Consider the following 25,044-nt stretch of genomic DNA (forward strand, 5'->3'; position numbering starts at 1 on the left):
CTGGGATGTGGGCAGGGCGGGGCAGTGGGTGCTGGGATGTGGTGTAGGGTGGGTGCTGGGATGTGGGCAGGGCGGGGCAGTGGGTTCTGGGATGTGGGCATGGCTGGGCAGTGGGTGCTGGGATGTGGGCTGGGCGGGGTAGTATGGGTGCTGGGATGTGGGCAGGGTGGGGCAGTTGGTGCTGGGATGTGGGCAGGGCGGGGCAGTGGGTGCTGGGATGTGGTCTGGGTGGGGCAGTGGGTGCTGGGATGTGGTGTAGGGTGGGGCAGTGGGTGCTGGGATGTGGTGTAGGGCGGGGCAGTGTGTGCTGGGATGTGGTCTGGGTGGGGCAGTATAGGTGCTGTGATGTGGGCAGGGTGGGGCAGTGTGGGTGCTGGGATGTGGTGTAGGGTGGGGCAGTGTGTGCTGGGATGTGGGTAGGGCGGGGTAGTATATGTGCTGTGATGTGGTCTGGATGGGGCAGTATAGGTGCTGTGATGTGGGCAGGGTGGGACAGTGGGTGCTGGGATGTGGTGTAGGGTGGGCAGTGGGTGCTGGGATGTGGGCAGAGCGGGGCAGTGGGTGCTGGGATGTGGTGTAGGGTGGGCAGGGCGGGGCAGTGGGTGCTGGGATGTGGGCAGGGCGGGGCAGTGGGTGCTGCAATGTGGTCTGGATGGGGCAGTATAGGTGCTGTGATGTGGGCAGGGTGGGACAGTGGGTGCTCGGATGTAGTGTAGGGTGGTCAGTGGGTGCTGGGATGTGGGCAGAGCGGGGCAGTGGGTGCTGGGATGTGGTGTAGGGTGGGCAGTGGGTGCTGGGATGTGGGCAGGGCGGGGCAGTGGGTGCTGGGATGTGGTGTAGGGTGGGCAGTGGGTGCTGGGATGTGGGTAGAGCGGGGCAGTGGGTGCTGGGATGTGGTGTAGGGTGGGCAGTGGGTGCTGGGATGTGGGCAGGGCGGGGCAGTGGGTGCTGGGACGTGGGGCAGTGGGTGCTGTGATGTGGGCAGGGCGGGGCAGTGGGTGCTGGGATGTGGGCAGGGCGGGGCAGTGGGTTCTGGGATGTGGGCAGGGCTGGGCAGTGGGTGCTGGGATGTGGGAAGGGTGGGGCAGTATGGGTGCTGGGATGTGGGCAGGGTGGGGCAGTTGGTGCTGGAATGTGGGCAGGGCGGGGCAGTGGGTGCTGGGATGTGGTCTGGGTGGGGCAGTGAGTGCTGGGATGTGGTGTAGGGTGGGGCAGTTGGCGCTGGGATGTGGTCAGGGCAGGGCAGTGGGTGCTGGGATGTGGTCTGGGTGGGGCAGTGGGTGCTGGGATGTGATGCAGGGTGGGGCAGTGGGTGCTGGGATGTGGTGTAGGGCGGGGCAGTGTGTGCTGGGATGTGGTCTGGGTGGGGCAGTATAGGTGCTGTGATGTGGGCAGGGTGGGGCAGTGTGGGTGCTGGGATGTGGTGTAGGGTGGGGCAGTGTGTGCTGGGATGTGGGTAGGGCGGGGCAGTGTGTGCTGGGATGTGGTCTGGATGGGGCAGTGTGGGTGCTGTGATGTGGGCAGGGTGGGGCAGTGTGGGTGCTGGGATGTGGGCAGGGTGGGACAGTGTGGGTGCTGGGATGTGGGCAGGGTGGTGCAGTGTGGGTGCTGGCATGTGGTGTAGGGTGGGGCAGTGTGTGCTGGGATGTGGGTAGGGCGGGGTAGTATATGTGCTGGGATGTGGTCTGGATGGGGCAGTATAGATGCTGTGATGTGGGCAGGGTGGGGCAGTGTGGGTGCTGGGATGTGGTCTGGATGGGGCAGTATAGGTGCTGTGATGTGGGCAGGGTGGGGCAGTGTGGGTTCTGGGATGTGGGCAGGGTGGGGCAGTGTGGGTTCTGGGATTTGGGCAGGGTGGGCTCTGGGATGTGGGCAGGGTGGGGCAGTATGGATGCTGGGATTTGGCGCAGGGTGGTGCAGTGTGGGTGCTGGGATGTGGGCAGGGTGGGGCAGTATGGATGCTGGGATTTGGTGCAGGGTGGGGCAGAGTGGGTGCTGGGATGTGGTGTAGGGTTCTTTCCACCTCTGGGTGGTGGAGGGGGGGTTACAGGTGTAGGACGGGGGTTAGTGCCAGGGGCACAGGGCTGATTTCTCACCCAGGCTGCCCTGAGCAGGATATGCAGTTTTTAACGGCACTGCTGGCCAGTCCTGGAGGTGGGGCCCACGGTGCTTATGACCCACCTGTGCCCAGACACGGTGGACGGCAGCCTTCTTCTCCCCCCCCCCCCCCCCCCCCAAGGTACAGGGTGTCCCACCTCTCCTCCACAGCGCCCAGCATGGTCTTCAGGTCCGCTCATCGGGTTGCCATCTTGTTGGCTGGGATGTGTGTGTGTGTGGGGGGGGGGGGTGAGGGGGGGGCAGTTGAGGGTGCGGGATGGTGAAGTGCTAACTGCACCAGCACCCACTGCCCCGCCCTGCCCACATCCCAGCACCCACTGCCCACCCTACACCACATCCCAGCACCCACTGCCCCGCCCTGCCCACATCCCAGCATCCACTGCCCACCCTACACCACATCCCAGCACCCACTGCCCCGCCCAGACTACATCCCAGCACCCACTGCCCCGCCCTGCCCACATCCCACTGCCCACCCTACACCACATCCCAGCACCCACTGTCCCGCCCAGACCACATCCCTGCACCTATACTGCCCCATACAGTTTGCCAGCCTCTCGAATGTCAATGCCGACCCCAGCAAAACGGACGCCATTTTTCATTGGATTCACTTGAGTTCCACATGCCGTCGGTGTTAGCCCATTACGGTTCATGAATTTGCTCCGGGACTGGCGCCAACGTTGTTTTTGCAGAAGTCCATCAATTCAGTCCCAACATCAACACTTAGTATCCCAAATGGAGAATCCCACCCTCTACGTTTTGGTTCTGCCCTAAGTTGGTTAAGTCCTGGGCTTCCTTCTTCCAAACAATGTCGGAGATTCTGGAGGTGAGAGTAGAGCCATGCACCATGGTGGTGATCAGAGATTCTGGGGGTGAGAGTAGAGCCGTGCCCCATGGTGGTGATCGGAGATTCTGGGGGTGAGAGTAGAGCCGTGCCCCATGGTGGTGATCGGAGATTCTGGGGGTTAGAGTAGAGCCGTGCCCCATGGTGGTGATCGGAGATTCTGGGGTGAGAGTAGAGCCATGCCCCATGGTGGTGATCGGAGATTCTGGGGGTTAGAGTAGAGCCGTGCCCCATGGTGGTGATCGGATATTCTGGGGGTGAGAGTAGAGCCATGCCCCATGGTGGTGATCGGAGATTCTGGGGGTGAGAGTAGAGCCATGCCCCATGGTGGTGATCGGAGATTCTGGGGGTGAGAGTAGAGCCATGCCCCATGGTGGTGATCGGAGATTCTGGGGGTGAGAGTAGAGCCGTGCCCCATGGTGGTGATCGGAGATTCTGGGGGTGAGTAGAGCCATGCCCCATGGTGGTGATCGGAGATTCTGGGGTGAGAGTAGAACCGTGCCCCATGGTGGTAATCGGAGATTCTGGGTGTTAGTGTTAAGCCGTGCCCCATGGTGGTGATCGGAGATTCTGGGGGTTAGAGTAGAGCCGTGCCCCAAGTTGGTGATCGGAGATTTGGGGGTGAGTAGAGCCATGCCCCATGGTGGTGATTGGAGATTCTGGAGGTGTGAGTAGAGCCGTGCCCATGGTGGTGATCGGAGATTCTGGGGGTGAGAGTAGAGCCATGCCCCATGGTGGTGATCGGAGATTCTGGGGGTGAGAGTAGAGCCGTGCCCCATGATGGTAATCGGAGATTCTGGGGGTGAGAGTAGAGCCATGCCCCATGGTGGTGATCGGAGATTCTGGGGGTTAGAGTAGAGCCGTGCCCCAAGTTGGTGATCGGAGATTTGGGGGTGAGTAGAGCCATGCCCCATGGTGGTGATCGGAGATTCTGGGGTGAGAGTAGAACCGTGCCCCATGGTGGTGATCGGAGATTCTGGGGTGAGAGTAGAACCGTGCCCCATGGTGGTAATCGGAGATTCTGGGCGTTAGAGTAGAGCCGTGCCCATGGAGGTGGTCGGAGGTTCTGGGGGTTATAGTAGAGCCATGCCCCATGGTGGTGATCGGAGATTTTGGGGGTGATAGTAGAGCCGTGCCCCATATGATGATCGGAGATTCTGGGGGTGAGTAGAGCCATGCCCCATGTTGGTGATCGGAGATTCTGGGTTTGAGAGTAGAGCTGTGCCCCATGGTGGTGATTGGAGATTCTGGGGGTGAGAGTAGAGCCGTGCCCCATGGTGGTGATCACTGGAGTGTCGGACTTGCCGGTGGTGCAGGGGGGGGAAGAAGGCTGTGACGTCTCGGCCTTCGCCTCTCTGATAGCCTGGAGGTGGGTTTTGCTCGGGTGGAGGGCATCAGTGCCACCTACAGCTGAGGCATGGCTGGGTGACTTGGCAGAGTTGCTGCAGTTGGAAAACAATCAGTCCTCCATTAGAGAATGGAATTAGGGGTTCTACCTGAGCTGGGTGCCGTTCATTAGAGAATGGAAGTAGGGGGTCTACCTGAGCTGGGTGCCGTTCATTACCTTCAATGAGCTGGTCGGAGGAGGGGGGAGGGGGTGTTGGATACATAAGGAAAGGTGGGGCTGGGGAGTGGGATAGTTTTATAACAAATGTTTACATTTGTTGGTCCTTTCTGAATGTTGTAAAATTGACAATTTATTGACCAAAAATATTTGTAAAAAGAAAGTCTGCCGAATATTGGAGGAGAGATTCCACTTCAAATCTTCCTTCATCAATTGATGTTTCCCTGTGTCAGAGTCCCGTGAGGGATCCATAAATATATATATAAATCCGCGTTTATCTTTCTAAAAATCAAATTTCACAGGTTGAACCCTCCAAATATCTTCCCTGTACCTGTTGTGTGTAATAGCTTCTTGGCTTTTATGATATTTTTTGCTTTAATGTCAGCCGCTGAAAACATTCACACGAATCAGTTTCTGGATCTGGATCTCACACCGAGTTTCGAGAGGGTTTATAATCGGCAGCGAGTTCAGATTGGAGAAGAGTGCAATGGAATCTCCATCTCCGCCGCCTCCCCCATTGCACAACCCGCCCCCGAAAGAGTTCAATCATTCCGCTCCGTTACCCTTCAGACGGCACTTTCTTGTCTCTTCGGTGAGAAAGTCACGAGAACGGAAACCTGTGGGTAATTGGGAAATCACTGACCTGGGTGTGTCTGACAGGACGATCGAAACTGAAAGCGGGTTGATTCAGGAAGTGCTGAGTGTGAATATGGCTTCCAGACAACAAGCAGAGAGTTGGATTGAGGAGACAATTTGCCCCATTTGTCTTGAGTTCTTCACTGATCCGGTAACACTGGATTGTGGACACAATTTCTGCCGCTCCTGTATCTCCCAGTGTTGGGAAAAGGAGAAATTCTCCTGCCCGGAATGTAGAGAGGAGTTTCCGGAAAGAAACCTCAGGATTAATCGGCCCTTAGCGAGTCTGGCCGAGAAAGCTCGAAAATTAAAGCTGAATCCGAAAAAGAAGGAAAGTAAAGTTCACTGTGAGGAACATCAGGAAGAACTGAAGCTGTTTTGTGAAACTGACAAGAAATTGATCTGTTACACTTGTGTGACTGCGGAGCAACACAGAGGGCACCACTTCCTGCCGATTAAAGAAGCTGCTGAAATCTACAAGGTAAAAGGGAAAATATTTTATCAGCTAATTATTTTATTGCAATGTGGAGTTCCAAAAAAATTCTTCCATATTGTTTTCTTCCAATCCCAGAATCAGCTGAAATCTTCCTTAGATTCTCTCACATTGAAGAAATCGGCGGTTCTAGAAACGGAACTGAAACAGAAAGGGAAGATTTCTGAAGTTAGGGTAAGGTCTCCCTGTGCTGATATTCTGGGATCTCGGTTAGTTTTGTTCCCTTTATCGCGCGACATTAATTATGTTTCACATTTCATTTGGTAGAAACAGTCAAATAATCTGCAGTCCCACATCACATCCGAGTTCAGTAAAATGCACCAGATTCTCACTGAGAAAGAGCAGCGTTTACTCAGAGATCTCCGGGAAGAAGAGGAGAGGATTCTAGAACCAATGGAGAAAAACCTCCGAGAGATTCAGGAGAATTTAAATTCTATTGAGGAGAAACTCTCCAAGTTGCAGAAACAGATGGAGCAAAAAGACGAGCTGATATTTCTGAAGGTGAGGGAATATATTGCGGGTCAGTTCAGTGAAACTTCACAGTCACAAAGTAACTGATGATAATTGTGAAATTAATATAGAATTTACTTTAAAAAGCAGGAAAGAACTAAAGTGACTTTATGTCAATTTCTGGAATGTTCTGTTTTGACACTGAACTAACCGCCTCCACACTGTCTGCAGAATCTCAGGAATACCGGAAATTCCCATACATGAGTTGTCCCAAACTGGACACTTGATTGGAATTATCAATTACTACTTTGGTGTAATTTTATCCTGGAATTGACATTGTAATTCAGCTTGATTTCCATGTTGAGTGTGTGGGCGTGTCCAATCCGGTGGGTTTCAGACTCGCTGAGCTGGATTCTCCCTTTCAGGGACATGGCGCGGGATTCTCCGGAGCCGGACGTTGATATCGTAAACGACGATTGGGCGGAGAATCCCTTTTTCTGACCTAATCAGGGGGGCGCCTGTCTTCGGCTCCTCCGCCCCCTCAAAAACGGCGTCAATGGGTATTACGCCGCAGGCCGTTGGGACGGCCTCTGGACGTTACCTGAAGGCTGTCCCCTGATGCTCCGGCCCCGAAGGGCCGACTTCCCAATGCTGTGGATTACTTGTGGTCTGATGCTTCATCAACCTTGTGTGGCGGCTGCGGACTGTGTCCAGCGGCACCACAGCGGTTCCACTGGGTGGGGAGCGATTCCACTGGCCGGGGTGGCTTCGGCAGCTGGGGGGACTGGTGGGGGATAGTCAGGGGGTGGCGAGGGGGGTTACAGGGAGACATTATCGGGCAGGCCGGATCGGCACATGGTCGGCACCATGTCGCACGGCACGACCGCTGCATGTGCAGCCACGAACCCAGCAATTCTCCACCCGTATCTGCAGGCAAAGTCGGGGGTTTTACCCGGCATCGCTGCTCGCTCCTCACCAGGCCCGGAATCGGTGAGGGTTTGGCGCCGATTTTGGCGTCGTAAAATGCCATAATTTCCACGCCGATGTCGGCACTTAGCCGCAATCTTGGAGAATCCAGCCCAAAGTGCTGATGCCAGGAGAGAATCCCTGAACTCCCACAAAATTGCCTCTGATCCCGGACCAATTCATCAACTGTTAATGGGCTTGCACTGGGACCACGCGGAACAGGAGCGATTCCAATGAAAAATGCTGTTTGATTCGCCGGGGGCAGAATTTAGACTCGAGAGGCTGACAAGCTGCAGCCACAAATTAGCACTCCACTCCTCACATACACTCCTCCCAGCCAACTAGATGCCAGCATGGAGAACGGCGCCTGCAGGTCTGCAGACCCTGTTGGACTCTGTGGAGGAGAGGCGGGCTACCCTGTACCACGCCGGCAGTGTGCACACTCCCCTCCCTGGCACTGGCACCACATGTCAGCACCCATATCAGCCTCCATAGCTGGGTGCCTTGGCCACGAAGGCCACCAGCTGCCACCACTTGTGCTGCAGGCATCCGACGGCCTGACACAGCGCGCTTTCTGTCCCCCTCACCCACGACAGGGGGAAGCGCCCCACAACCGCCGGGAGAGAGAAGAACGGAGGGGACCGCCGGACCTGCGGCACCTCACCGCAGTGGAGCACCAGGCACTGGACCTGGTTGATAGGCCCGGTGAGAGGACAGTCTCTGAGGCAGAGGTCGGCATTGGGCGAGCAAGTGAGCCCTTGCTGAGTTGCAAGTCCCCATGGCACATGTCACAACCCACTCGCCAGTTCCTCACCACCACCCACCACTCAAACCTGCGATCCAAATCATGCGTCATGTCTTGGGTCTTGCAGGATCACCCGGTGATGAGGCGGGCCCTTATGGTGACCCCGACCTCCACCTCGAGCTGATACCCGCGACGAGGAGGACATGGGCACAGAAGAGAGCTCCAAAACCACAGCTCAAGACACCCCAGAGCACCAGTCCGGGGATGACACTGACTTCCCGTTACAGCATCTCCAAGACCCTCCACCATCCCAGAGACACTTGCCTCGGTTGGGCACAATAGGGAAGATGCTCCTGGGGCACTATCTGTTGCACACCACACAGCTGCTCCAGTACATCAGAGGGAGGGGCAGTCAGTCGAAGGGCGCCCTGAGCCCAGGGACTAGCTGCCGTCCAGATGGGTTTCAGGCTTCTGGAAAGGGCAGTACCATCGATGCTGGAGGTGCAGACACAGAGCCAGGGACGGCATTAGGGGGTGTCAGCGACCATCTAGCGTCTGCAGGTCCACTTGGAGGAGTCCAGCCACCTGCAGGGGCAGGAGGTGGTGCCGACCATGCATGCCACCAGGCCAACAGGGGCGACATCCACAGTGAAGGCCTTGGGGTGAAGTTATTGGCCATGGGTCAGGATGTCCAAGGCCTGGGGCACTCTGTGCGGGTGGTGGCTGAGGCACAGGACAGAGCGGGCCTGTCACAGGCAGCCATGTACATGAGCCACCTGGACATTGCAGTGACACTCGAGAGCTTGGCCCATTCACAGCGGGTCACAGCTGAGGGTGTCGGTGACATTGTCCATGCGCTGGCCAACCTGAGCCAGTCTCGGAGGGAGGTGGCACAGTCCCAGAGGGAGATGGCACAGTCACTGGCTGATGTGGCACAGTCTCAGAGGGAGATGGCACAGTCACTGGCTGATGTAGCACAGTCCCAGAGGGAGATGGAACAGTCACTGGATGATGTGGCACAGTCCCAGAAGGAGGTGACCCACTCACTGAGCTCCATGGCCGTGAGCATTGAGACTGTGGTCGAGACAGGAGTGGGTCTCCAGGACTGGCAGATGGTGGGGGAGCCTCAGGGGTTGGCTCCGGTCCACCCCCCATCCCTGAATAGCCCAGGAGCCATCCGGCACCCGGAAGGGAGGAGGAGGCAGAGGCAATGGAGCCCGTGCCGGTGATTCCCGCAGGAGTTGTGTCGGATCACCTCAGCATCTCGGACTCCATCCCCCCCACCCTGTCTTTTCTCCCCCTACCCCCCCCCCCAGCCTTGCCGCATCCGGTGGGCAGAAGTGGGTGGCACCATGCCACTTGGGACACCTCAGCGACTGCTGGGCCAATCCAGGCCTGGTCGCTGAAGAGGATTGTCACCAAAGGGGACCATGTCACAGGGCGGGAACTGCAGCAGGCCTCCTCCACTCCTTTATGGGGGTGCGAGATGTGGCACAGGGAGGGTGGACATCGGAGAGGTGGTGGGCCGGAGGGTGGGGGTGGGAAGTGGTTATCGTGCTGCTGGTCAGCGACCCCTAGTCGGTGAATCCGGAAGCAATTGGTGTGTCGTGTGCATGCCGGTCCTGGCCCAAACATTGTATGGCCTCCTGTGCCTGCCCAGGCCCCACGTCCTGCCCACCTCGCCCTCCCCTGCATCAACCTCATCTGACGAGGCCTAGCATTCATCCTCCTCTTCCAGCACGCATCGTCTGCTACGTGATGTTGTGAAGGACACCACAGGCTACCACGATGTGCGAGACCCTCCTAGCGCCATAATGGACGGCTCCTCCAGAACGGTCCAGGCACCTGAACCCATCTTCAGGATTCTAAAGCACCACTCCCCTGGTCATTGCATGGGTACCGTTGTACTGGGTCTCCTGTGTGGGTCTGTGGCCTCCCCTGGTCACCCCTCTGGGCCTGGCAGGCACCCCCCCCCCCCCCCTCCCTCACAGCCAGCCCTGTCAGTGCAGGACTGGCAGCCCATGGTCGCCTGTCATACCTCTCTCTCCCTCGACAGCCACGGCGCCTGTTCCCCGATTTTTAAAACCACAAGGGAAACTCGCCGTCGCTAATTCCTCCCAGCGGAGGCGGAGCATCGTGGAGGCCCCGGTGAATACTGGGTCAAGCCTGCGAATGATAGTCCAACTGAGTTTATGGCAAGTGCATTTCAGACCGTAATAACGCTGCGTGGCATTCTGTCAGGCAACCGGTGCAAGCCACAATTCTTGTTTCACCTGCTATTCTCCACCCAATCGCTTTTCCCGAATGCAGCGTCGGCCAACATAGAATCCCAGCCACTGTCTCTGTGAGCGGGATTGATGTTGAGTTCCAGTATCTGACACACAGGTCATCTGAATATCATCAATTCTACAGCACAGGGGGAAACAATTCTCTCCATTTTGTCTGTGCCGGATCAGTGAAAGCTCCCCAGTTAGTTCCACTGTCCCGGCTCTTTACCCTGATCGGGGGCAATTGTACCCAACACAAATATATCTCCAAATCCCTCCTGAAGATTACCAATGAATCTGTTTACTCCACAATTTCAGCCAGCACTTCCAGATCATTAAATTTCACTGGCAAAATAAATTTCCCTCCTTGCAATTATCTTGAATATTTGTGAACTCAGTCCTCCAGATATCTCTGTCCTTGTATTCCCTTAAAATTGTAGTATTTAGTTTATTTTGGTTTCCCTCATTCTTCCTTTCAAAATGCATCAGTTCATGCGTCCGTGTGAAATCAGATCAGCCCAGTGTCTGTTCATTTCACCATCCTATCTCCTCCTGAAATCTGTTACTATCATCCTCATTGTTTGTGATTTATTTATTTCAGATGGGAGTTTCTCGGAAGAGAAGGTAGGACATGCTCTTTACTCAAATTCTGCAGAGTTTGATATTTAACAATAACTCAGAATTGGGTTATTTTGGATTTTAGTGAATTTCTCTCCTGCTTACAGTTCCACAATTATATTTTAAAAGGTTCATTATTTGGATGACAATGATTCCCAGATGAGTGTTTTCATTGTCAAAACAAATTTTAAGACCGTGATTAATAACTGCTCCCAATATTGTATTAATTGACACGGTGACTTGTAAATAGCACAACCATGACCCGCAGTCCTGGTTTACAGGCTGCAAACTGCCTGTGAGATAGTGTCCTTCCCACTGACCCTGAGAGAGACACACGGTCCATGTTCCCAGGTGTGAGTCATTCAAACACCTGCACAGCTCCTGAAGGGCTCAAGAAAGGAGAACCGCGTTCTATTTTTATACTATAATACAACCTTGTTCTGTCCCGATAACAACACAACAAGAACAATTTGTATTTATGTAGCACATTTAACATTTTACAAATCCCAAGGTGTTGAATAGGAGCGTAAGAACTTTGGGGGAAAAAACTGAGACAGATCACAACAAGAGATATTAACACCGATCCTGGAGCAAGTTTTTAAGAGCTTGTCTTAAAGGAGAAGCTGGGAGGGGAAGATTTTAGGGAGGAATTTCCAGAGTTTAGCAATCCGACATCTGAAGGCCCAGCCACCAATAGCTGAGTGACTGAAATCAAAGATAGTCAAGCGGCCAGAATTAGAGCAGCTCAGTCTCAGAGGATTGTGTGTATCTTCTGAGTGTGTGCAATGTCTTGGTAATTAATCTGTTATCCGATGATGAATCTTTTTCTGGACATGGGTGTTTGCATTCTCTGCTCCTGCATTTCCAAGTTCTCTTTTGCTCCTTTATCAAACTGAAATTATCATTTTACTTTCACACTTGGGTGAAAAGTGCTGATATTTGGGAATGTTGGGACAGCTGGATCATTCAAATAGTTTCTTACATAAATTAAAATTTCTAACAAGGAATGATTAATGACGAGCTGCTTAATATTTACAGAATGAGTGATGCCGATCCGTCACTTTCAGTATCTGATACCACCCTACTCATTGGAAAGTTCAACGGTCCTTTACAGTACACAACATGGAGAGAAATGCTAAACTTCATTAACCCAGGTAAAACTCTGATATTAATTTTTCATGATTATAAATCCACCTGCGAATGGACAAATGGGTCTCCAAATTCCCAGATTAGATTTTCATATTTCCCGTTGTTAATCCCTGGAGCCTCCCTATTCTCATGTGTTTCTTTCTGCGGGTTCCTCTGGGAATGTGTTTAAAACCATCAGCACCATGTGTCAAAGAAGCGAAGAGGTCTGTATAACCGGAGGAATAGAGCACCAATCTCTAAATGGGAAATCAAATTCTTGAGGAAACTGGACTTTCGGAATTCTGCAAAACCATTTATCAACGTTGTTATGACACCCTGGACTGGTGGGTGGTCAATTCCAGCCCCACTTGACCCGTAGTCACAACACAATTGAAATAACCAACAATTCTTAGAAAGATACCTGAATTCTTTGGCCCTTGGCTTTCCAATTATTACAGTTACCAAGTTAGTAAATTTAAACACAATTACTTTTAACCACTTTGAGTGCCTACACCCTCAACACACACCACAAGACAAACGCAAGAGGGGTGAAACTAATAAGGGGAAAAAGAGTCTTTGTTTCAGATGGTTGTCTTTCAGCCGATTTTCCTTCAAAGTAAGCTTTCAGGTCCAGGTTTCTGTATTCAACCTGGAATGGTTTTCGCTGTTGACTCATTCCGGTCTCTGCAGTTTCAGAAATACATCAACTCACGGCCTTTCTGGAGAGCAAGAGAGAAGAAGAGCAGGTCCTTCCCCTGAGTATCCAGGATTCAAACTGAGCTCCTTGAGGCTCTGAAAATCACCACCTGTTACCGGGCAAATTACGGCCTTTTGACCAATTTATTGACCACAACCAATCAATCGAACCACGTCCCACCCCATCTCTCGGGTGCCGAGAAGTCTGGGTCTTGCTGTCCAAAGCTAACAACACCATATATTGTATTGCAACTTCTTGAATTCTTCCTTCTCTTTTCTGCTTGACTTAACGATATATGCCCGTTAAGCATCCACGGATCAAAAATGATAATGGCAAATATAAAGAAAGGGGAAATAAGGGAATCATCAGGAAGGATCCTTAAAGTGTATCATCAGGAATATCTAGCGACTTTGAAGAGAATGAGTTCAAAGGCAGCTAATATGTGAGGTGGAATTAGACTCCTTAATCGTGAGGATGTGAGTCTGCACTGGAAAAGGGAGGATGCCAGGGGATCCTATCAGAGTATTCAAGTTTCAATAGTCTGGAAAATGGGGTTGAAGTCACATTCTGATCAGCCATGTTCCTATTGAATTGTGGACAGGTTCACGAAAACAAATGGCCTACCAATGTCCTAATTTGTGTGTTCTTGTGCTCCCCTTTTGTGATTAATGTACCAGTTCCCCTGTACTCCAGCATTCTGAAATTTCTCTCCAATTAAGTAATATTCTACTCTTCAAAGGATGATGCAAAGTGTCTGCAGTTAAGTATGTGAGAAAAAATTGGCAGCTGGGGATTAATGCCTATCTATTCCCCTTACAATTGAATCCCCGATAACTATTGCATTCCCACAGTTTTTACTCCTCCCCACTGCAGCAGAACCAACCGTGGTGCAACAAATTTGGCTGTTGCTGCTTTCCCCTGAGAGGTGATTCCCCTCAACACTATCCAAAACAGTATATCTGTTTTGCAGGGGAATGGCCACTGGAGAATCCTGCACTGCCTGCCTCGCTCTCTTGCTCTGCCTGGTGGTCACCCATTCCCTCCCTGTGGAGTCTGAGCCTGCAGTGTGACCACCTCCCTATACATGCTATCCATGTTTTTGATGTGTTCCTTCATAGTTTTCCTGTTAATTGGTGTTTACCTATTGTTTTTGATGTAGACGTTAGATAGTATTGACTGCTTTGTTGACACTTGAATCACATAATTCTTCTGTTTGTTTCAAACTAAGGAATCTTCTGACTTTATGATCTCACTAGATTGACCACTGCTGTCTGATGGCGCTGAAGACCCGGGTTTAATCCCGGCCCCGGGTCACTGTTCCTGTGGAGTTTGCATATTCTCCCCGTGACTGCATTGGTCTCACCCCCACAAAATGGTGTGCAGGGTAGGTGAATTGGCCATGCTAAATTGCCCCTTAATTGAAAAAGAGAATTGGGTACTCTGAATTAAATTTTAAAATCTTACTGGATTGACTTACAAAAATAATTAATGTTTCTTAGCTTAATCGTAGCCAAATTTGGGGGTTATTGTTCAGGACTATGATGAAGTTGGGGTCTGATCTGGCATTGTGCCAAGAGAAACTGCAGAACTCTACCGTGGGCAGCACGGTAGCATTGTGGATAGCACAAATGCTTCACAGCTCCAGGGTCCCAGGTTCGATTCCGGCTTGTGTCACTGTCTGTGCGGAGTCTGCACATCCTCCCCGTGTGTGCGTGGGTTTCCTCCGGGTGCTCCGGTTTCCTCCCACAGTCCAAAGATGTGCGGGTTAGGTGGATTGGCCATGATAAATTGTCCTTCGTGTCCAAAATTGCTCTTAGTGTTGGGTGGGGTTACTGGGTTATTGGGATAGGGTGGAGGTGTGGACCTTGGGTAGGGTGCTCTTTCCAAGAGCCGGTGCAGACTCGATGGGCTGAATGGCCTCCTTCTGCACTGTAAATTCTATGATTCTATCGTACAGAGGGATCTGGGTGACCTGGCACCACAATCTCAAAACAGTCCCCAGATGCAGCAAGTGATCAGGAAAGTAAATGAGATGTTGTTTATTGCAATAAAATATAAAAATATACAATTGTTGCTGCAGCAATCCCGGGCCTTAATGCGGTCACATCTGGAGTATTCTGTACCATTTTGGTCTCCTTACTGAATAAATTATATAATTACATTAGAAGCAGTTCAGAGAAGGTTCACTCGCCTGATTCCTGGGATGAAGGGGTTATCTTATGATGAAAGGTTGAGCAGGTTGGGCCGATACCCATTGGGGTTTAGGAGAATGAGAGGTGATCTTATTGAAACGTATAAAACACTGAGGTGACTTGAGAGGGTGGATGCTGAGAGGATGTTTCCCTTGTGGAGGAGTCGAGCATGAAGGGACAGTTTAAAATGAGGGATCTGACATTTGAGACTGAGATGAGGAGAATTTGTTTGCTGTCAGAGGGTTGTTAGTGTTTGGGATTCTCTTCCCCAGTGAGCAGTGGTGACTGGGTCAGGAAATATATTCCATCAGATCAGCCCTGATCTTACTGAATGGTGGGGCAGGCTCGAGGGGCCAAGGTGGAGGAGCAGAAAGAGCAGGATATCAGTGAGAGTGTAAGGGTAAGGCTGAATGTCCTCCTCTTGCTCCTAATTTTTATGATCTAGCAATGTAATTTTTATCTGGTATCTTACAGGCTCGGATATTGTACAACCTGTGCAGTGACATCGAAACGCTGCTCAGCAGATATATCACTTCTCACCCGCTCTCTCTCTCCAGCTCTTTCTCTCCTTCCCTCTGTTCCCTCTCCCTCCCTCCACAACCTTGTCTTTCCCCATCTGCTCTCCTTCTCAAAATCTGTCTCTATCACTCTCTCCCTACTGTCTTGCTATCTTACTGTGTCCACTCCTGTCCCACCCTCTCTTCCTGACTCACAGCGTTCCTTCTTCTCCCCCTTCCCTCTACCTGCACTTTCTCTCTCTCTCTCTCTCTCTCCCCTTTTCCTTTGACTATTATTATCCCCACATCCTTTCTCTCTGTTAACATCCGCTCTCCTTACCTCTGCCACTCCCACAATCTCTCTCTCCCTGCCATGCACTCACATTCTCCCCTCTGCTCAATCTAACATCTTTCCCTCCTACTCTCTATCTCCTTCCCCCCTCCCACCCTCTCTGTCAGCCCCTTCCATTGTCTCTTCCACCTACCCATACACTCTTCATCATTCCGCTATACCTCTCCCGCAACCCTCCCGTCCTGCCGCTCTCTCCCTTCCCCCTCTCGCATTTTCCTCCTCTGCCCCTTCACTTTCTTTCTCATCCCATCTGGCTCATTTTCTCTCCCCACTCTCTCTCTTACCCTCCCATATTCCCTACAACCCTCCAACTGTTGTGAACCTTCCGCCTCTTTCTCTTTCACACTTCAATTTTTGCATTCACCCTTCTGCTCTCTCTGTCTCTTCCCCTCACTCTCCCTTCTACCATTCTCTACTCCTCCACCTCGCTCTCCTACACTCCCTGTCATCTTCTTGCTCTTTCTATCGCATTTTTTCTTTCTCGACCCTCTCCCAATCTCACTGTAACCCGGCTCCCACACTCTCAAACCCTCCAGCTTTCCGTCACCCACTTCTGCCTCACTTTCACTCCATTCACCCACTCCCTCTCTCCTTTCCTGCTCTCTCCCTTCACCCACTCCCTGGCTCTGCTGCTCTGATCTCGCTCCGCTGAACCTCACCCCTTCCCGTCAATATCCTCCTCCTCATCTACCCCTTGTGCTCTATCTACCCCTCTCTCTCTTTTCCCCACCCCTCTCTCTAAATCACTGTGTTATTTTAACTTTCCCCCAGCTCCAGCCTCTCTGACTGTGGATCTGAACACAGCGAATCCCCAGCTCATCATGTCTGAGGACCGGACCAGTGTGAGACTCAGAAGCTCCATATTCTTCCATTATCAGGCAATGTTCCAGCTGCTCCCTGACACCCCGGAGAGGTTTGATTCCTGGCCCTGTGTCCTGGGATCAGAGGGATTCACATCAGGGAGACATTACTGGGAGGTGGGGGTGGTGGAGAAGACAGAGTGGTGGCTGGGAGTGGCCCGAGAGTCTGTGAACAGGAAAGCGGGAATCTCCCTGAGACCTGAGTCTGGATTCTGGATTTTGGGGCTGGGGCCCGGATTTGGTTATTCTGCCGCCACCTCCCCCTCACCGACCCCCCTCACCCCGAGTGTGAATCCCGGGAAGATCGGGGTTTTCCTGGACTATGAGGGGGGACAGGTGTCATTTTACAATGTGGACAACATGTCCCATCTCCACACTTTCACCCACACTTTCACTGAGAGAATCTTTCCCATCTTCAATCCAGGACGGAATATTGACGGGAAAAACTCGGCCCCACTGACAATCTGCGGGATTAAAGATCACTAACAGATCTATCCCATAATTTCACACCATCTCCCTGCCTCCTGCCAGCTGTAAACTGCTGGGTGTGGGTCTGAGTCACAGGGGGTTCCAATGGTTCCTGAGCTCAGGGTGATTCCAGCTGAGTGACCATGTTTTGGAGATTTTATTTTTTGTTTCCTTACTCGGTGAGGAGCAACAAGCCCGCGGTAACTTTTCCAGTGACTCCTGGAAAATAGATTAAAATCCCCAAGATAATGGAGAATAATCAAAGCGCAGAGACGATGGAGAATGAAAACACAGACAGAAATAAACTCGGGGCGGGATTCTCCACTCCCACGCCAAAATGGCCGCGCCGTCATGAACGCCGTCGAGGTTCACGACGGCGCGGAATGGCCCCGGTCCCGACCGATTCAGGCCCTGACAATGGCCCAGTATCGGGGCCACGTCATCTACACGCGCGAGGCCTTGTCGCCCGCGTAAAAGCGGCGCCGCATAGATGGCGCGGCCGGCGCCGCATAACGGACGTCATCCGCGCATGCGTGGTTGCCGTCCTGTCCAAATCCGCCCCGCAAGAAGATGGGGGACGGATCTTGCGGGGCCGCGGAAGGAAGGAGGTCCTCCTTCAGAGAGGACGGCCCGACGATCGGTGGGCACTGATCGCGGGCCACCCCACATTCCAGGTGAAGCCCGGTGCAGGATCCCCCCTCTCCCCCCCCCCCCCCCCACAGGCCGCCCACCCAGCGTTCACGCACCGCCCACGACTGCAGCGACCAGGTGTGGACGGCGCCTGGGGGAACCCGCCGTTTTGGCCTGGCCGCTCGGCCCATCCGGGCCTGAGAATCGCGGGGGTGCCGGAGAATCGCCATTTGGGTGTCTCCGGCGATTCTCTGGCCTGCGGCCCGCGAAACCCGACCAGGCCGTTCCCGCCACTTGGGAGAATCGCGGGAGGGCATCAGATCGGCGTCCCCGGAAATTTTGGCGGCCCAGGCGATTCTCCCAACCGGCGTGGGAGTGGAGAATCGCGCCCAGGGTCTCCGAGACTCCAGGTGGGAAATTGAACGTTAAGAGGGGCAGGGAAGAGGAACTAGGGTGAGATTGATCACCAATGGCAAGGAAAGGAGAAAGGAGAAAATCCAAGAGCAGGAAAATTAAATAATACCCAGGGAAGTACAAAGGAAACTTCAAAATTAAAAAGAAGCAAAACCAATAGGGAACAGGCAGGAGAATCAGAAACACTCTCAAACCAGGGGTTGGAAATGAACAAAACATTCGACAGTCTGGAGTGTTTAAAGGTGTGGGGAGAGAAACCAGGTTAACATTCCGGGTATAAACCCTGTATGGGAACTGGGAACTGAAGATCAGCAAGGACCTCTGTCGGGCTGGGGGGGGAAGGAGGAGGGAGAGAGAAGAAACAAATAGAAGCTCAGTTACAGAGAGGAACTTACTGGGTAGAATGAGCTGTGAACTGCAGGAAGCTGGTGACCTTGCTGCCTGTAATTTTCACCACAGGCGGAAGGTGGCGATAGATCACCGTGTTTGAGATGAATCAGTTCAGTGATTCTCAAACTAGAGTCGGGGAGTCTTTCCAGGGGGTTCAAAACGGGCGGGATACTCCACTCCCACGCCGAAGTGGCCGCGCCGTCGTGAACGCCGTCGAGATTCACGACGGCGCGGAACGGCCCCGGTCCCGACCGATTCAGGCCCTGACAATGGGCCAGTATCGGGGCCGCGTCATCTACCCGCGCCAGGCCTTAACAGCCGCGTAAAAGCGGCGCCGCACAGATGACGTGGCCGGCACCGCATAACGGCCAACCCGCGCATGCGTGGTTGCCGTCCTGTCCAAATCCGCCCCGCAAGAAGATGGGGGACGGATCTTGCGGGGCCGCGGAAGGAAGGAGGTTCTCCTTCAGAGAGGACGGCCCGACAATCGGTGGGCACCGATCGCGGGCCACCCCACATTCCAGGTAAAGCCCGGTGCAGAATCCCCCCTCACCCCCCCCCCCCCCCACAGGCCGCCCCCTCCAGCGTTCACGCACCGCCCACGACTGTAGCGACCAGGTGTGGGCGGCGCCGGGGGGAACCCGCCGTTTTGGCCTGGCCGCTCGGCCCATCCGGGCCTCAGAATAGCGGGGGTGCCGGAGAATCGCTATTTTGGGTATCTCGGCGATTCTCCGGCCTGCGGCCCACGTAACACGACGGGCCCGTTCCCGCCGCTTGGGAGAGTCGCGGGAGGGCGTCGGACCAGTGTCCCCGGAAATTTCGGCGGCCCAGGCGATTCTCCCAACCGGCGTGGGAGTGGAGAATCGCGCCCGTGGGCTTTATTCAACCAAATGGGAACAAAGTCCCATAGCGAGTGCATTTTGCCGCGTGTTTCCCGGCGCTCGCAATGCCGGGAAACGCATGGCTGATCAACACGACTGTAAAAGGGGCCTCAACGGGAACGCACATAGCCCCACTTTGTAATCGTCATAAATCTGGGAGTTTCAAACTCACACTGTGTTTTAATACGATAACTTCCTTGTATGATTAAAAAACACTGACCAACCGGACTGGATTATACACAGATCTGTAAATATTGTCCAGAATGTCATGTTCCAGTTGGTGCTCTGTAATAAAATTGGGAGTTTTTATTTTGCATCAAAACAGGACGCTGCCTTGAGACAGTTTCCAGCTGTAAATGATGTGACACTGCTGTGAATGCTGATTTGTCAGTCTGTCTGTATTAAACATGATGTGTGAACTGATGGGGTTTGTCTGACATTAACAGATAATGTTTAGCCAGATGAAAAGCAGCTCAGTTGTTGCAGTTGAATGTTATCAGGCTGCATCACGGCCTGGTATGGCAACTGCCCAGCGATAGACACAAGAAATTTCAGAGAGTCGTGAACACAGCCCAGTTCATCACAGGAACCAGCCTCCCATCCATTGATTCCATTTACACCTTCCGCTGCCTGGGGAAAACGAGCGGCATAATCAAAGACCCCTCCCATCCGGCTTGCTCACTATTCCAACTTCTTCCATCGGGCAGGAGATACAAAAGTCTGTGAATATGCACAGACTCAAAAATAGCTTCGGCCATGCTGTTACCAGGGGCTGATCTCATTAACACTACACCCCTTGATCCGGTGCCAGTGTTTATGTATTTCCCTGTTACTATTTTATTTTGTTTTATTTTCATGTACTTAATGATCTGTTGAGCTGCTCACAGAAAAATACTTTCATTGTACCTCGGTACACATGACAATAAACAAAATCCAATCCAATAGTGGATTCGCAGTTATCATTTATCTCTGGTTTGTCTGCTCTTTCTCATCACTGTCCACATCAGAGAAATAATCCTGAAATCACTATGTAATTACCTGTTTTATTAACCCGAGGAAGAAGCAGCACTCCGAAAGCTAGTGACATCGAAACAAACCTGTTGGACTTTAACCTGGTGTTGTAAGACTTCGTACTGTGCTCACCCCAGTCCAACGCCGGCATCTCCACATCATGACTGTTTTATTAAAACATTATTAATATTCTGTAAATGGAAGCTGTTCACATTCTGGATATTATTGACACTGGGGGCTCCATGATTACATTTTAAACTGATTCTTTAAACGAGACAAAACAATCTGAGAACCACTGGAATAGAAACAGTTTTTCTCAAAGTTGACACAGTTCATCATTAAATCCAAGAAGCAGAAACTCAACATGTTGTTTGTGATGTCACTGAGTCAGGGAGGCGGGTTTCCGGGGAATGAGGAAGCGGATTGGCCAGGCCCCGTCACCCAGAGTGAGGGAGGCGGGTTTCATGGGCACTGGGGAAGCCGATTGGTTGCTGTTCCTGTCACTCAGAATGAGGGCTGCGGGTGCCCAGGCGCTGGGGCAGGTGATTGGTTGGAGCACCTATCACTCAGTAAGTGAGGCGGGTTTGTGCGGCTTGGAGAAGCGGATTGGTCGTATGTCCTGTTACTAGAGTGAGGGATGATGTGGACATGCCGGCGTTGGGCTGGGGTGAGCATAGTAAGAAGTTTTACAACACCAGGTTAAAGTCCAACAGGTTTGTTTCGATGTCACTAGCTTTTGGAGCGCTGCTCCTTCACCTGAGGAAGGAGCAGTGCTCCGAAAGCTAGTGACATCGAAACAAACCTGTTGGACTTTAATCTGGTGTTGTAAAACTTCTTAGTGAAGGAGGCGGGTTTCCGTGTAATGCGGAATTGCATTGGTCAAAGTGCCACTCACAATGAAGGCTCGGGGCAAGAGTGGTTACTGGGAGATCAGATTGGGAGGCGACAATGGGAGAAGGAGGAATTGTCCACCCGGTAACAGGCCCAGGTAAGAGGGGCTTCCTTTTCATTGAGGGTATGTGGGGGTGGGGAAGGGGGAATGTCTTTCTCACAAGACCTGAATCTTAAAGAACACATTCTTTAGGAGTTTTCACTGCCCTGAACTGTACAGAATATTCCCGGAATCCCGACAGTGCATAGATTTCATAGAATTTACAGTGCAGAAGGAGACCATTCGGCCCATCGAGTGTGCACCGGCCCTTGGAAAGAGCACTGCACTTAAGCTCCGCCTACACCCTATCTCAGTAACCTCGTAACTCCACCTAACCTTTATGGACACTAAGGGTAATTTATCATGGCCAATCTACCTAACTTGCACATCTTTGGAATGTGGGAGGAAACCGGAGCACCCGGAGGAAACCCACGCAGACACGGGTGAACGTGCAGACTCCGCACAGTCTCCCAGGGGGGAATCGAACCTGGGACCCTGGAATTGTGAAGCAACTGTTCTAACCACAGTGCTAACCACTATGCTAACCACTGTGCTACCATGCTGCCCTTGTGTCAGAACAATTCCGTGTATTTTCCAATCATTGAGTTTGAGGCAAAATTCTCCTTTAAAAGAAATTAAGAAACACAATGGACAGAATTGGACGTCAAAAGTTGGTTAAAATTATTCGCTGTTGTGTCTTGTTCCATCTCCACTAAAGCACGGTAGAGGGCAGCAAGGTAGCACAAGCGGATAGCACTGTGGCTTCACAGCGCCAGGGTCCCCAGTTCGATTCCCCGCTGAGTCACTGCGTCGCTGTCTGTGCGGAGTCTGCACGTTCTCCCCGTGTCTGCGTGGGTTTCCTTCGGGTGCTCCGGTTTCCTCCCACAGTCCAAAGATGTGCAGGTTAGGTGGATTGGCTATGCAAAATTGCCCTTAGTGTCCAAAATGTTTAGGAGGGGTTATTGGGTTACGGGGATAGGGTGGAAGTGAGGGCTTATTGTGGGTCGGTGCAGACTTGATGGGCTAAATGGCCTCCTTCTGCACTGTATGTCCTATGTTCATAAAGGCTCAATATCTGTGACATGAAATGGATTGATTGCAACTCAAAAACCTAAGTTTGATTTATCCTGATGTACTACAGTTAGCCTCAGTTTCCCTAGTTTAGGAATGGGAAGCCAGGATCCCCACTCCTAATAATGATTCAGGGTCTTGCTGTCAAGTGCACTGTTATGGACTTAAGGTGTTCATAAAGAGCATCCCGCCTCCCCTGGCGCGAACTTTGCAGCCAGCACACCACCCTGTCTGCACAGAAGCCCAAACCCCCAATTGTAGCTTCTTTCTACCAGCCAGCAATTCTGGTGTCTGATTGATCGAGCATTGACTGTCCACCTTTAAGATGGTGTCCACCAACCTCCGCCTTAAAGGAGATAACCTCCCCTCTAATGGCCAGGTTCAGTCCGTCCCATAACATAGAGGGGTAAATCTCTTCACTCCCATTAAAGCTCAAATATTCCTCGATGACAGGGAAAACAGAGAGGTGTGATCAATGGCTTTTTTAAGTTTGGAGGAAGGTTTTTAGTGGATCTGTGTTGGGACCCTTGTTCTTTCTGATATATGTTAATGACCAAGACTCCAGTGTCTCTCGCTTGATTTCATCATTTAGAGATGACACAAAGATTTGAATCATTGCCGACTGTGATGAAGATAGTCTTGAACTTAAAAATTGACATATTGGATTGGTGACAAATTAAGTTCAATTCAGAGAAGTGTGAAGTGATTCATTTTGTTAAGAATATAGAGAGATAGTCTAAACTAAAGGGAGAAACTGTAAATGTGGTGTAGGAACAGAGGGTCCTTGGTGTCCATGTATGTAAGTAATTGAAGCTGTTTGGAAGAGCAGGAATTAAATGATTTTGGAATCAAAGTTCTAAACTGGGGGCAGTCAGCTTTAATAAGATCAGAAATTATTTGTTCAGAGTGGTCTTGGACTGGACAAGTTTAGATTAATCTGTGACTGAACAGTGGGACACATTGAAGAAGGATATAGGGAGGGTGCAGGGCCAGCATGTTCCAATAAAGAAAAAGGGTGGAACCAACAAATCCAGTGAACCTTGGATCTCGAGGGATGTAGGCCTTGTGTAAAAAGAAAAAGGGAGGCTTATGGCAGATAGCGAAGGCTCCGAACAGCAGAAGCCCACAAGGCGTATAGAATGTGCATGTGGGAACTTTATAGGAGAGAGAATATGAAAGGACAGTGGCAAGTAAAATTAAGGAAAATCCTTAGCTGCTTTACAAGTCCATTAAGGGTAAAAGGGAAAGAATAGGGCCCATTAAGGATCAGATTGGTAATTTGTGTGTGGAGCAGGAGGACATAGGTAGGGTTCTAAATGAATACTTTGTGTCAGTGTTCACTAGTGAGAGGTACGGTGTGGGTACAGAAATCAGATAGAACAACTGTGATAAAATTTAAGAAGTTGACTGGATTCTGAGTGGTCTCGCAGGCTTATAAATTGGCAAATCTCCAGAGCCAGATGAAATGTATCCCAGACTGTTGAGTGAGGCAATCATTTTCAATTCAGCTCTGGCACCAGAAGAGGTGCCAGAGAACTGGAGGATAGTCAATGTGGTACCATTATTCAACAAGGGATAAACCAGGAAACTACAGGCCAGCCAGTCTAACATATTGGATGTAATTCTGAGACAGAATTAATCTGTATTTGGAGAGGTAGGAATTAATCGAGAAAGTCAGCATGGTTTTGTAAAGGGAAGGTCATGTCTGACCAACTTGACTGAATTTTTTGAAGAGGGCAATACATTTGACTTGGAGTAATCGACTTGGAGTTCAGCAAGGACTTTGATAAGGTTCCACATAGGAGACTGATACCGAAGGTAAGAACCCAGGGGATCCAAGGAAATTTGCCAAATTTCATCCAAAATTGGCTGAGTGGCAGGAAGCAGAGGATGATGGGCGAGGGGTATTTTTCTGACTGGAATCCTGTGTCCAGTAGGGTCCGAAGGGATCAGTTTTGGGGCCCTTGCTGTTTGCGGTTTTCATATAGATTTAGACTTGAATGTAGGAGGGTTGGTCAATAAGTTTGCAGATGATCTGAAAATTAGTGGGGCAGTAATTAGTGAGAAAGATAGCCTTAGATTACAGGAGGATAGAGATGGACTGGTCAGATGGGCAGATCAGTGGCAAATAGAGTTCAATCCAGATAAGTGTGAGGTGATGCACTTGGACAAGGCAATGGAATACAGGATAAATGGCAGGACCCTGGGAAGTACTGAGGATCAGAGGGCCCTTGGTGTGCATGTACACCGGTTTCTTAAGGTAGGAGGGCAGGTGGATACAGTGGTTAAGAAGGCATATGGTATACTTCCCTTTATCAAGCAAAGTTTAGAGTTTAATAGGCAGGGAGGCTATGCTGGAACTGTATAAAATGTTGATTAGGCCACAGTTAGAGTATTGTGTGCAGTTCTGGAATCACATTGCAGAAGGAATGTGATCGCACTGGAAAGGGTGCAGAGGAGATTTCCCAGCCTGTTGCCTGGGCTGGAGAGTTTTAGCTATGAAGAGAGATTGCATAAACTGGGGTTGTTTTCCTTGGAATGGAGGGGACTGAGGGGGAACGTAATTGAGATGTAGAACATTTTGAAGAGGATGGGTGGAGTGCACAAGAAGCACTTCTTTCCCTTCGTTGAGGGATCAGTGACCAGGGGGCATAGCTTTAAGGTAATTGGCAGAAGGTTCAGAGGGGATGTGAGGAAAACCTTTCCACCCAGAGGCTGGTGCGAGTCTGGAACTCACTGCCTGACAACATGGTGGAGGCAGAGACCAATAACATTTACAAAGTATTTAGATGTGCAATTGTGATGCCAACAGCAATGTCGACAC

The 25,044-nt window shown here is 51.5% G+C and overlaps 1 protein-coding gene across 1 annotated transcript; it reads left to right on the forward strand.

The window, feature by feature from the left end:
- Positions 1 to 5,085: 5,085 nt before the first annotated feature.
- LOC140390429 (zinc-binding protein A33-like) lies at positions 5,086 to 17,602 on the forward strand. Its single transcript, XM_072475571.1, has 6 exons — positions 5,086 to 5,640; positions 5,731 to 5,826; positions 5,920 to 6,153; positions 10,682 to 10,704; positions 11,737 to 11,852; positions 16,336 to 17,602. Exons 1-6 carry the CDS (start codon positions 5,233 to 5,235, stop codon positions 16,908 to 16,910), a joined length of 1,452 nt encoding a protein of 483 aa, XP_072331672.1. The 5' UTR covers positions 5,086 to 5,232; the 3' UTR covers positions 16,911 to 17,602.
- Positions 17,603 to 25,044: the final 7,442 nt, after the last annotated feature.

This window comes from Scyliorhinus torazame, chromosome 14 (assembly GCF_047496885.1).
Source record: "Scyliorhinus torazame isolate Kashiwa2021f chromosome 14, sScyTor2.1, whole genome shotgun sequence".
NCBI lineage: Eukaryota > Metazoa > Chordata > Chondrichthyes > Carcharhiniformes > Scyliorhinidae > Scyliorhinus > Scyliorhinus torazame.